General features: G+C 45.0%; 1 protein-coding gene across 1 annotated transcript in view; it reads right to left on the bottom strand.

Moving 5' to 3' along the window:
* The window catches only part of CDH4 (cadherin 4), a 463,114-nt gene extending 457,255 nt beyond the window's left edge, over positions 1-5,859 (bottom strand). Inside the window, exons 1-2 of the mRNA XM_055722277.1 lie at positions 5,603-5,859; positions 3,394-3,505 (exon numbers count right to left, since the gene is read on the bottom strand). Of these exons, the coding sequence (XP_055578252.1) occupies positions 3,394-3,505; positions 5,603-5,665 (175 nt within the window). The 5' untranslated portion in view covers positions 5,666-5,859. The remainder of the gene's footprint in view (positions 1-3,393; positions 3,506-5,602) is intronic.
* Positions 5,860-12,463: the final 6,604 nt, after the last annotated feature.

Here is a 12,463-nt window from a genome sequence, read left to right as displayed (position 1 = left end):
CATGTCCCCACCCCTCAGGACCAGTGCTCTCACCATTTTAAGTTAACATTAATAATTAACAAAGAGAAAAAGATACCGCTGCTGTTAATTGTCCTCCACCATACTGCAGTCTTTGAGATTTTTCCTTAGGCTAAAGAAGAAAACAGTTAAGGATCCTACTTTAAACATTATCATGCATCAGCGATCAAGACTAAGTTCATTATCCTGGAAACAAAAACAAAGACCAAAAAAATGTAACAGATTACAGCCCAGTAACTTCTCTTAAGAGATGCAGGGACAGCATTTCTAAGGATGGCACTGGCGCCACAAATCAACTCAGCTAATACCCCACCACCCCGCTACAGCATTGGCAGGGATATGTAATACGTGGTATTTGTGGCACTACTGGGGAATACTATTTTAAGTCTAATTAACATGAAATTTTTAGAATGCAGATGCTTTTCATTTATACATAAAACAAAATGCCGTGACATTTCTCCCATCCATTTATCATAAACAAGTTAATTACTGTGTAACAAATAGCTCCTGCTTGAATCTGTATGTTTTGTGGATGTTGGAGAGCTGACTCAGGCAAATAAGTTGAACCACAAAGTAGTAGTTAATAGCTTATGGCATACTTGTAATAAAACAATGACTCTGTAAAAGCTCTTGTTGTCAAATTAAGGCTAAGCTATTTCCATTGGAATAAGTCAATTATAAGCAGTCATTATCTGTTTAACTTGATTCAAACCTAAAATACTATAAGCACTTCCATTTTGATACATTCATAACACTGCATACATTTGAGAGCTGGATATTACAAAGCTTAAAAGGGAACGAACTGCTGCGTTTATTGCCACCCAGCTTATCCCCGAACCACGTAACATCTAAACTTGCCAATGCCGGCTGAAGTTCAGCACTACGCTGAGGTCTACACACGACTGGATCTCTGAGGAACAAACCCTCAGGCAGCACAAACTGTCCCAGGACTGCCCACATCTCCTTCCTAAGGAGAAAGCGAGGATTACGGGATTAAAGACTTTACATATGCCTACTGGAAGCCCCCAAGAGCCATCTGAACTCCATATACGCTTCCCCCCCTCCAGTTCCATGAAAGCACTAACAGGTGAATTCCCATCTACTTTTTCTTTAGGCAAACAGTCCCATTTGGCCTGAAGATGAATTACTGAATACTGATGAATAAGATGGTGGTAGCTGGCAGCAAAGCTTTGCGTGGTAAGATGGTGTGAAACAGTACATATGTCAATCTATCAAACATGATAATATAAGCAATCTGAACTCATTTTTGGTCTGAACTATTGTACAATACTTCACCCAGATGGAAGAAAGAGATAAACATTTTATGCTTCAGACATAGCAAGTGTTAGGAAGTAAAATTAAACCTAAACTGGAAAACTACCAATTTTACATGCCAGAGTATATATAAAGAACAACACAAGCATGAGGAAGAATTTTCTCCCCCGTTACTGTACAGATTATTAAGATATATTTATTTCCTATGATAAACAGCAGCATGTATTTGACTACAGATTAAAAGCTGTAAAGATGGCAGTTTCCTTATTAGCAAACATAGCATTTGCACTTTTTTTTTTTCCCCCTTTCTTCTTCAGTTGACAAAATGCTTACAAATCATGTAACTCATGACAATGTTATCAGGACATGAATCTTACAAGTGGTGCATGCAAACATAATATCCCAAGGGCCAGTTCAGCCCTAAATCATAGAATCTTGGAACCGTTTATTTGCCATGACTAACGCAAAACTACAATTGGCCCTTAAAGGATAAAATTAAATAGAAATACATTTTCATTCAAATCAACTTGACAGCCTACCTAAATATAATTTCATGTTTAAAAAATACCAGTTAAAAATGAAATGAAGTGACAGCCACTGTGCTGTCTTCTAAGTCACTGCCAGCTAACTCCTCTAAACAGACCTTCTGCTCCATCCCTATTGTCCACCTATATAAAAACACAGCACAATTTATCAAGCACTAACCTGCAAAAAAGACTCCTCCTAGCAAATATATTGATGACATGACTTTCTACAGTGTTTGGAGGGCATTGTTTATCAAACAATTTCCGAAGCTAAAAAGCATGAAATCGACTGGGTATACAGGCTGGCCTGTAAAGCCTTACAGTGTATATGTCTGGGGAAAAACTGCTACAAAATATAAATAAACAATATAAATCAAATATAAATAAACAATTGGTACTTGGTCTCTTCATGTGTAGCTATATTCTTGGGCTTGTCTATTTCAAATTGGTGTTTGGTTATCTTTCAAGCTAAAAATAAACTCCCCAACTTCTACTAATTGATGCCAGGCAGTCAAGAGAATTCCTGAACAGCAAAACTAAGACAACTGGGCTCAGAAACAAAACTGATTGCCAACTCATGTAGAGAAAAAAATGTCCAGTCCTGGATTCTGCGGAAGCCAGAAAGAACACTGACAACTCTCCCTCTCTTCTGAGAAAAATCGAAGTAAGGGAGCAGGTGTTTGCTCTGGAGGAAGACCGAAATCCCAGCTTTCTGGCAGAGACATGCATGTGAGTAAACATACTCAGGAAAAAGTAGCAAAGGGTTTATAAACCCTTGAGTAGAGCATCATGTCACAACGTGCTCCCCAACTTACACAACATGCTATGTTTTTAGAACTGCTGCGGCATCCACCGATCATTAGTGATTTAACTCAAGGGGAGAGCCAGGGGGTGGAGGATTTTGATTTTCAAAAATTCTCTTTGGAGCAAAACAATGGCTTTTCTGCATCATGCAAATATAAAGTTTAATTATTTTTTACTTGAAAGGGAGATAGATCAATACGCAGGATAATCTATTGTTACTTGGATTACGAAGATGTCTTAAGAGTTTACAATCACAAGAGTAGTTATAATCCTGCAATTACTATAAAGCTAATTGGTAGTTTCTTTTTGCATGTGTTTTCATGTTGTCAGTGGGGCAGTAATGAAAATGAATGCCACATTTGTGAACAGAATGTCTGTAGGCTTGTTTACCACATTTCCAACAACAACGTCTGCTTTATCATGCATTTCAAAGCAGAAATAATTTAAGGAACTTTGAATTTCGTACATAAAAATACTTTCTAAAATATCAAATCTAGGGTTCCTTCAGACGAGGTAGGAGTGGGAGACTTAAAAGTGAAGTGATGACCTCACATACTATAGGCAAACAATCCACCTGAAGCAGACAGCACGCGGACTTCGAGTGATTCATCTGTATTCAAAACTGCACTCAGGTAAACCACTTAGTGTTTCATCCTCCTACAAACATAATTCTACAGTCAATTTTACCATCAAACCCAGCATCTTTAAGCCTCCTTTCACCTCCTGAAAATACAGTTATTGCAGAACCTATTAAGCTTTTTATTCCACTTACCTTTGAGTAACTTCTGCCCTTCCATGATGTTTTGGGAAACGAATGCTGTGTAGTCATCTTCTGAAAAGCCAGGCTTGCATGTGGGTCTAACTGTAAGATCCCCATTGTGTGCCTGCAAAAACAAAACAAGGATAACACACACCATGACTTTCGTCATTTGGGAAAGTGTTTTGCACCCAATGACTAGGTGTTCAGGCATGGGCAAACCTCAACAGTAAAGCAGCATGCAAGTAGAAACTGCTTGTGCTGTATCTGTTGGAGTGGATCCATACTGTAGCTGCAAAAATAAAACGGGCCAGCAAATAGTTGCCTGACTACAAGAGCGCATTGTTTGTAGGAAGGCTGGGATACTGGGCACTGTCAGAAGAGGGGAGGAAACAAAGAGCAGCAATTCATCAAGGCCTGATGTTGCAACATCCAAACCCGAGGTTTGCTATTGAGAAACCAGGCAAGCCCCAGGACTGAAGGAGGGGAAACACCCCAGCTCGCTGCAGCCTCAGGAGCCTCTCACCAGCTGAAGTCCCCTTCCCTCCCCTCCACCCAGCAGAAGCCTCCGAGGCTCTGCCTGGTGCTGCCTCTGCAACCCCCCCAGGCTCTACGCGTGCCAGGGGCAAGGAGGGGATGCCAGCTAAAAAAATGTAACAATGCCACTGACTAGCACAGCCCCATGCACAACCTGCCAGGATCCCAGGGGGGAAGCATCCAGCTACACACTCAGCTGCAACTTTGGACTGCGCAGTGGGGAACCAGCCCCTGCCACGGGGACAGGTTAGCCAGTCACAGCAGCCCAGGCACCTTGGGAGGGGGTACACATTCCCCAGCAAGGAAGGTCTCAGACCCCAACTTCAACCAGCTCACTGACAGCACGTAAGCCAGTGATTTATGCCTAACAAGTGCCAGGTGATATATGCACAAACAAGTGCTGGCGGGATTTCTAACGCTCCCGGGCTGTCAGCAGGGCTAGGCAGAGCATCACTTAGCAATGCAGGCTGCACCTCAGATGCCTCCAGTCCCAGCAGCGCAAGCTGAAGCCAGGGGACCAGAGTCACTTCCCTGAGAAAACGCAACTCGAGACATGCACCTGCCTCCCCGGGGAGAGGAGCCCCGCTCCCCCGGGGTTCCCGAAACTCTCCCGCACACAGATGATGCTGCATTACAGAGAGTGGCAGGAGGGATGAGGAACTAAGGGTCCTTTCGGATAAGCTTAGTAAGCAGAAAGCCAGCCAACGTACTCTGCTAAAAATCACACTCAGGAGACGGATGCCAGCTACTGCATGGGAAGCGCAAGGAAGCAGCGGCTCTGTGGACTCTGACCGTTGCTGGCAAGACGTTGCCATTAAGGAAACATTTCAAAGGGTCTTACTGAAGATAATAGGCTTTAAATCTGAAACCACCCAATTATGATGATGGTGCTTGCTAGACGAGAGCGCATCAGGGCTATTTCTGCGCACCCACCGGCCCCCCAAGGGCTGGGACTTGGGACATCTTCACAGATTCAACTTGGCACAGGGGATTCAGGCAGAAAAATAAGCGGCTCTTGTTTCAGCAACCAGTCCAGCAGGGAATACAGCAGCCGCCCCGCTCGCACCGTAACACTGCAGCCACGCGTTCCGGCATTTGTTGATGTTCTGCGGATCATTCCCTAATTCGAGGGGGGGGGACCCTAAAACCCCCGAACTTTTCAGACCACAAGCCCCCAGCAGGGCTCAGGCCCACTCGCTGTGTTGACGGGCTGGTAAAAATAAAAGTTGAAGGCGCCGCGGCGGCGGAGGGGCGGCTGGCGCGGAGCGGGCAGCGCTGCGCGACCGCGCTGGGGCGCGGGGCTCCGCGGGGGCGGCACCGCCGCCGGGACGCGCCGCTGCCCCCGAAGTTCGCCCGCCGAGGCGCACCGGGGAGGGCAAGTTTCGCCGGCACCGCTGAAGCACGGGATTCAGAGGGAACGATACCGCTAAAAAATAATAATTAAAAACTACAGTGATGATTTAAAAAAAAAGGGGGAAAGGGGGGGAGGTGGAACCGGCGGGGAGCTGCGGGTGCCGCTCACGCACCCTCGCCCACCCCGCCCGCGCGGAGCGGCTTCGCGCCCCGACCCCGAAGTTGCCGCGGCTGCCGTGCCCGCAGGCGGCGGGCGCGGAGCGGCTGCGCAACCCCCGCGGGGCGCGGAGCCCGGCGGTGCCGCCCGCCCGGCTCCCCGGGGCGCACCACTTACCGCCGCCGCCGAGCCCCAGACGGGAAGGAGCAGCACCAGCAGCACCCGTGAGCCGGTCCTCATCGCCCCGGCGGCGCCCGCCCGCCGAGCCGGGGCCGTGGCGGGGGCGGTGGCGGAGGCGGGGGCCGTGGCGGTGCGGCTGGGCGCCCCGCGCTGCGCAGTGCCGGGGCCGGGGGGTCGCTGCCGCCCCGCTCCCGCCGCCGCCGCTCGCTGCCCGCTCTGGGCTGCAGGTGAAGCGCCCGCCGCGCGCCGCCGCTAGGCCCCGCCCCCCGGCCCCGCGGCGCGCGGGCACGCGCCGCCTTAAAGCGACAGGCACCGCCCCGCCGCGCCGGTTGAGGCGGCGGGGGGCGGCGGCGGCGGCGCCTCCTTCGGCGCCCTGCGGACTCCACCGGGGGTGGCGGGGCGCGGAGGTCCCGCGGGGAGGCGCGGCTGCCCTGCCCAGAGAACAAACTTGCCTGTCCGAAGGCGATAAAACTAACGCGTTCAGCGTATCCAGCGGAGAGGGGCGCCCACTGAGGGACAAGTGGCGGTCCGCTGAGGGAAAAAGTAGCACATCCAGGGGAAAAGTAATATATCCAGCGGGGAGATGTACCTAGTGGGGAAAAATCTAACGTGTCCAGGTGAAAAATAAGTGTATCCAGTGAGGAAAAACTAGTATGTCCGAAGGGAAGACGTACATCCAGGGGATGATGAGCATTCCCAGTGAGGAAAGCACAGCCCAGGCTGTGAGGGAAAGGCGGCGTGTGGGGGAGTAGCGTGTCTACAGGACAAATGAATAAATCGGGGATCTAAAAAGTAACCTGTCCCGATAGGAAAAACTGGGATACCTGAAAGAGAAAGAAGTGACAGCAAAGAAGCGGGAGCCCCGCGGCGCGGCAGCCCCGCCGCCCCTCAGCAGCGGGGGCGGGAAGGGCCGGGCCGCAGCGCTCTGAGGGGCGGCGGGCCGGGCTGCGGCGGGCAGGGCTGGGCCCCGGGCCCCGGTAGCCACAGCGGGGGAGGGCGCAGCGGGAGCCGCCCCGAGGGCCGGGTGTTTGGGGTGCGCGGCCGTCCCGGGATCAGGTGTAAGCCGGGTGGTGGCTGAGGTGGCGCCTCAGCCGTGGGCGGGAGCCAGCGCCCGCCCGGCCCTTCCCTGAGCGGGGAGCGACCCGCCGGGCCTGGACCCGTCCCCGCCAGGAGCGGGTAACGCCAACTCCGCTAAACCGGGGGTCTACCGGGGTAAAAATAAAGGCAGAGCAAAACAGGGCCAGAAAGCAAAACTTCTGTTTAGTTTTCGCACAAAACTGCAAGTGGCAAGCAGCGGTTACCAGTGCTGAGTGTGGCTGCTGCTCTTTGCCTACAGCGCGACCAAATGCTGATCCAGATAGGATCCTTTTCCTTTCTGAATGCAGCTCAACGCCACAAACAGGAGTTCTCTGGCATGTATGTTTTGTGCATATAAATCCAACAACGATTTGCATAAATAGATGCATACTCTCTGATATACGTGCAAAATCAGACATTGCAGCTGAAAAATCTGGCCATTAAACTATTCCGTTAGATTCACACATTTCCGAAAGAATGAGACACATAAATCCACTGACTGCATCTTTTGCTATTCAGTAGGTTTAATAGCATTGTGTTAACACCTAGAGATGTTAGCTAAGAACTGAGACCTCATTGTATTAAGCTCTGTAGACACAAATAATGAAAAGATTGTTCCTACCCTACCAATTTACAGACTTAGTGGATTATGGGGTTTATTTTGTTTTTAAACAACTATTTCTGAGTTTGTTACACAACACCAAATAAATCCTATCATTGTATTGAATTTACTGTACACCCTTTCTTATGAAGTGCTTTCACAAAGGCAGAAATAATCAAGTGACACTAACACAGCAAAAATAAAACCACCTATGTAGATATGAAATCGAAATTTTTCCCTGTTATTTTTATCCTAAATTTCAAAGTTTGAAGTAGGTTGTTCCAGGTTGAAGGGCAGCTGCAGTTGTTGCTATGTCAGTAAAACTACAGGTACTCTGGAGACTTTGGGGATATTTTGGATTTGTGCAACTACAGTGCGGATATTTCCTTGTGAATACCTATGGCCAGTTATTTTGACTCTTGCTGGACTACAGCTGTTGCTATGCATGTGCTCGCTCTGTTTGATAACTTTGTTAATATGACAAGTTGTACAAGTATTGTCAAAATAAGTCTGACACCACAACAGATTGTGAAGAAAAGGCAGAGCAGTAGTGAAAAAAAATAGAATTCTTCAACATGTTTACAGTTGATTTCTAATCTGATGGCAAATTGATTTTTTTCCCAAACTAGTTTGCCATCCCTCTTTTCTAAGTGATGGTAACTGACTCTGTACTTGGGGAACAAGTCTGTAAATGGAGTGAGCATGCTTTCCGGTTATGTTTCTGGGAACACTGGCCTATGGGAGACACCAGGTACCTTCCCAAACCAAGGTGTTTCCAGAAGAATCAGATGACAGTACAAATCCAGTCTTTAGACAGCGGAAATCACTGGTTTATATGTGTGGTTGTTTTCAATCTACCATTTTTCTTCAGCTCTTGGCACTGATTAATTTTGGAAGGAATGAGTTTTGATAACTGATTAGCTACTGTTTCAGCTACCTCCTTGTTTAGAAGCACTTAACATGAAGTGCTTAGAAAATATCTCCTTTCAGACCTTTAAGGAGAATTAAAATATGCCATTTACATTTTTGTACTATTGAATTTTTCACAAACCGTTACATTTAAGCATACAGGTCTGAGCTGGGCCTGAACATATGTTATTTGGGAGGGTTAGCTTCAGATGCTCGCTTCACTTTGAGGCTGCCGGGAGGCTGGCTATGAATTGGTATTCTTGCATAAAAAGGAAATAGGAAGCTCTAGCGTCTAACATATGAACGCTACAAGATGCGGATTTGGCTGGATGAAGACATTTAAGAGCGTACACATGCACAGTGAATTAACTTGCTAAACACCTCAAGAGCAAAACTGCTGATCCTAAGAGCCAACTTGCTGTACTGCACAACACTCAAGAGAATAAAAGGCTCATAGATGAGACATCTACAGAACTGACTGTGCCAAGATAATGAGGAGCACAGAGTACACAAGGGATTTTTCTCTCCTTGATGCACACATGTAATTCCTATTGACAGCAGTGGGAGTTACACATACATATCAAGGGGACAATGGAACCCTTAGTTCTGGAGATGAGTATCAGATGTGAGCTGTGTTACCATGGATAGAAAATGAGAGAGAGGGAGGTGTGATCACTAAGGGACAGTACAACATACAATAAAATTGTCAAGCAGCCATCCACTATGTGAAAGCATGGGAATAACAAATTAAGTGGACAGGAGGTGAGAAAATAAAGTCTCAAGAGACTTTTGCCTTCCTAGCTTAGGGCTGATATCTGGATTCCTTATTTGGGAAGTATTCCCACTGGCTTGACCTGTTTAATTCTCTGATAAGTAAATGTTTCTCTGAACTCAAGTAAACAGTTGTGGCGTAGATGCTAAGAATGAAAAATGGTTTTGTTAAAAAGTCTTAACAAGCAAGGAAAAATTAAATTAATACAGCGAGCAAACCACACCTTAGGTTTCTTCTGCATCATCTGACAATTCTTGCTTCTTAAATGGGAGATAGCTAGGTGACCAGTGATTTGAGAGTCATTATTACTAATTTTGGTTTGCGTCAAAAGTAGTAACAAAGGACAGAACCAGAAAGATAATGATGATTCTGGATTGATAGATAATGGCAAATTAATGAGTTTATGTCAGCATTTCAAAACTGAAATGAATGAGAAATGCCTTCAGGTTTAATCCACATTTGGGATCTTTTTGGGATGTGTAGGGAAGACAGAACAAGATGGAACTGAACAATAAAGTGAAAGGTAAATCAAAGCTGTGAAATTAGTGACCAGGAAAAGATGTAAACATCTACCAGATCTAGACAAAAACCAACAGAGGAAATCTTGAGTAAGAAGACCACAACTACAGAGGGAAAATAACTAACAGTAAAAGCCAGACTTTGGTAGATTTATGTAATTTTTTAAAGCAACAGCAAATCACTAACTACACGAATGGTTGGGCACAGCTCAAAATTCTGGATTACTTATGATCTGGCTCCAGTACAAAATCTGAAGACAAAATGATGAGTCACAGAGGAGAAAGTGACTTGGAGAAAGAATCCACAGGAAAAAGCAGCAGCAAGCAGGAATGGAATATGCATTAGTCTAAGTTGATTCTGTACCACCCTGCATGTGATACCTGTGTGCTGGAATGGCGAGAAAGATACAACTGTCTTCCTGGTTAAACAGATCTTGCAAAGTCACATTTTCAGTCCTGCCAGACATGCTGCAATGCCAAGGAATTTGAACTTTCTCTCTTTTACACTATCTGCTCATCAGTACCTTGTGGATCCTATTGATTCTCCTTCTGAGCTGGTAATGCAAATGGCAATGAGGAAAATACAGCTTCAGAGGCCCTAAACAAAACCTTCCTGCTTAGTTAATTACACTGACCAAGGGAGGCCAAGTTTAGTGTAGTTTGACCTCCAATTATGAGACAAGCTGTGGTCTTCTCACTGAACTATGCAAGCATTAATGGCAGCATGCCAGCGATGGCTATATTAAAATCAATTTTAAAATCCCAATTCTATGTCTCTTTCACCTTAGGTGAGGTAACACACCTTATACTAATGTAACACTTATGAGAATATTGTAAAACAAAATTGACCTATGCAAAACAGTAAAATTTCTACTTTTTTTTTTTTTTAGTTCATTTATTGCATTCTTGGAAAAAATGAAAAAAGGCAAAAGTACACTGAGAGGTTTAATAGCTCTGTATCATTACAGTGGACTGCAAAAATGAAAAAATAAAAAAAAAGCAGAATTAAGTTTGTTCTCAGAAGATACAGTGGGTGCCTATTTATGTCAATATGCCTCTTGTAACAGCTTCAGAGAAGTGACCTTCCTGGTTCATGGGCAAACCCGTGTGCCTTAGACACAGAAAGTCATCAAGGAGAATACACGGCAAGAGATCATCCCTAACATATCAGACAGTCAGCTGCCCAGGCTGCTCCGTGATGCAATGCTTTGTATTCACGGACACAATGAAACCCCACTGGATTTAGTAAAAAAAAGAAATTAATAGCCATTGTGCCATTTTACAAGTGGGAGGAAGGCCACAGATTCCCAGTTTCCCTAAAGCCCCCACAGACTTACTGATTTTAAGGCACTCTTCACACAAGCATGTGGCTAAACATGATTGTGCCATCACCTCAGAAACAAAGAGTTACCTAAAGCAGTCATCGTCTAAAATGGTTGCATTCACAATAAGCTTTACACTGTAACAGCAATCTGAGAAGAACCTTGTTGAAGTAATATAAACCGAGTGATTTCCTCCCCACCCTCTCCATGCACCCTCCTCAGCAGCTGAGAGGAGACGCTTTTTCTAACAGTTCCTGTCCCTGCCATCTCCCGTACTGCTGGGCATCCCCACACTTAGAGATTCAATGAGGAAACAGGGAAAGGGGGCAGGATCTAACCTATGAATCCTTACAGTTCTGTAATTTTTCTTCATTGCACACCAGAAAACTCCACATGAATATCAACATAATTAATAGCTTTTTATAGGGACTGCCAAAGGAAAATGGGAATTTTTCAGACTCACAGCTTTTGCTGTTTTTATTGTTTATAGCAGCAATTGTCCTCATAATTTCACCATTGCCTTTACTTCCGCTTTTGGTGGATGTGGCTCCATCTACATTGAAATGTTCACATTAATACAACTTATCCCAGTCCACATCTCAAAATAAGTTACACTGGTATACCAGCAATATTAATAAATAAACAGACTTCTAACTAGCAAAACCGTGAGTTCCAGATCTAGCTTTCTTATGTTACTGACAATACATGCTATTCTTCTTTATCAGAAAAAAAAAATATCTGCACAGATTGGTGAAGCATAAATAGATGTTATATTCTGAGCTTTTTCTGCTTTTTGTGGCACCCAGCTTGTTTGTATGCCTCCCAAATATTTTTTTCCTCCTGAATATATCCAACAGTTTTAGCACCATGACAGATACTCTGAATTGTGTGTGTGTGTGCGTGCTAAATGCTGAGGCAGAAGTCCTCAGAGAAAGCCCCACTTATCTTTTTAATATGAAGTCATTTTCTGGAGCTGTCAGTATTTTTGGTCAAAAAACACCTGAAGACAAAGCCCTTTACAAGAGACAGCTCTGACAGTCTATGGATTTGAGTAGTAGAACTGAAAAGATAAGAAAAGAAAACTTGGAGTGAGGAGAGAGAGAGGAAGAGATGTGCTCTTGTAAGATATTACTTTATGACAAAATATCACACACTCAAAGAAATTCAGCATATTTCCAATTAAAAAAGGTAGTGACAAATTCACAGCATTTGTCTCCATACAACTTCAGTCAAGTTAAAGGTGTATTTGAAATTTTTTTTTAATATCTGTATCAGTGATTTAGCTATAAATGAGAATAATAACATGATGTGGATATTACATGCCTAAGTGAAATAAAGCCTAGAGATAAAAGAAAGGGAACTATTTAGGAACATTCTGTGCATGGTCAGCTGCATAATATGGACTGACTGTAGGCCAAAAATAATAAAAAACGACGTCCTCCACACACGCATAAACCGAGAGGAAGATAAAGAGTAGAGTCACACAGGTTAAAATTTGGTAACTACCATTGGTACTTACCACCTGACTACTGTTCAACTGACATGCTGGGTTTGGATGTTGGTGGGGTTCTTGCATGAGCCCAAAGAGTTCTGTGTACAGAGTAGCTGCCACCTTTGCCAATGTCTACAAATATCTGAACTCCAAAGATTATTTTTTCA

Source organism: Falco cherrug, chromosome 10 (genome assembly GCF_023634085.1).
Source record: "Falco cherrug isolate bFalChe1 chromosome 10, bFalChe1.pri, whole genome shotgun sequence".
NCBI lineage: Eukaryota > Metazoa > Chordata > Aves > Falconiformes > Falconidae > Falco > Falco cherrug.
Note: the sequence above shows the minus strand (reverse complement) of the source record. Positions and strands in the feature narration are given on the sequence as shown.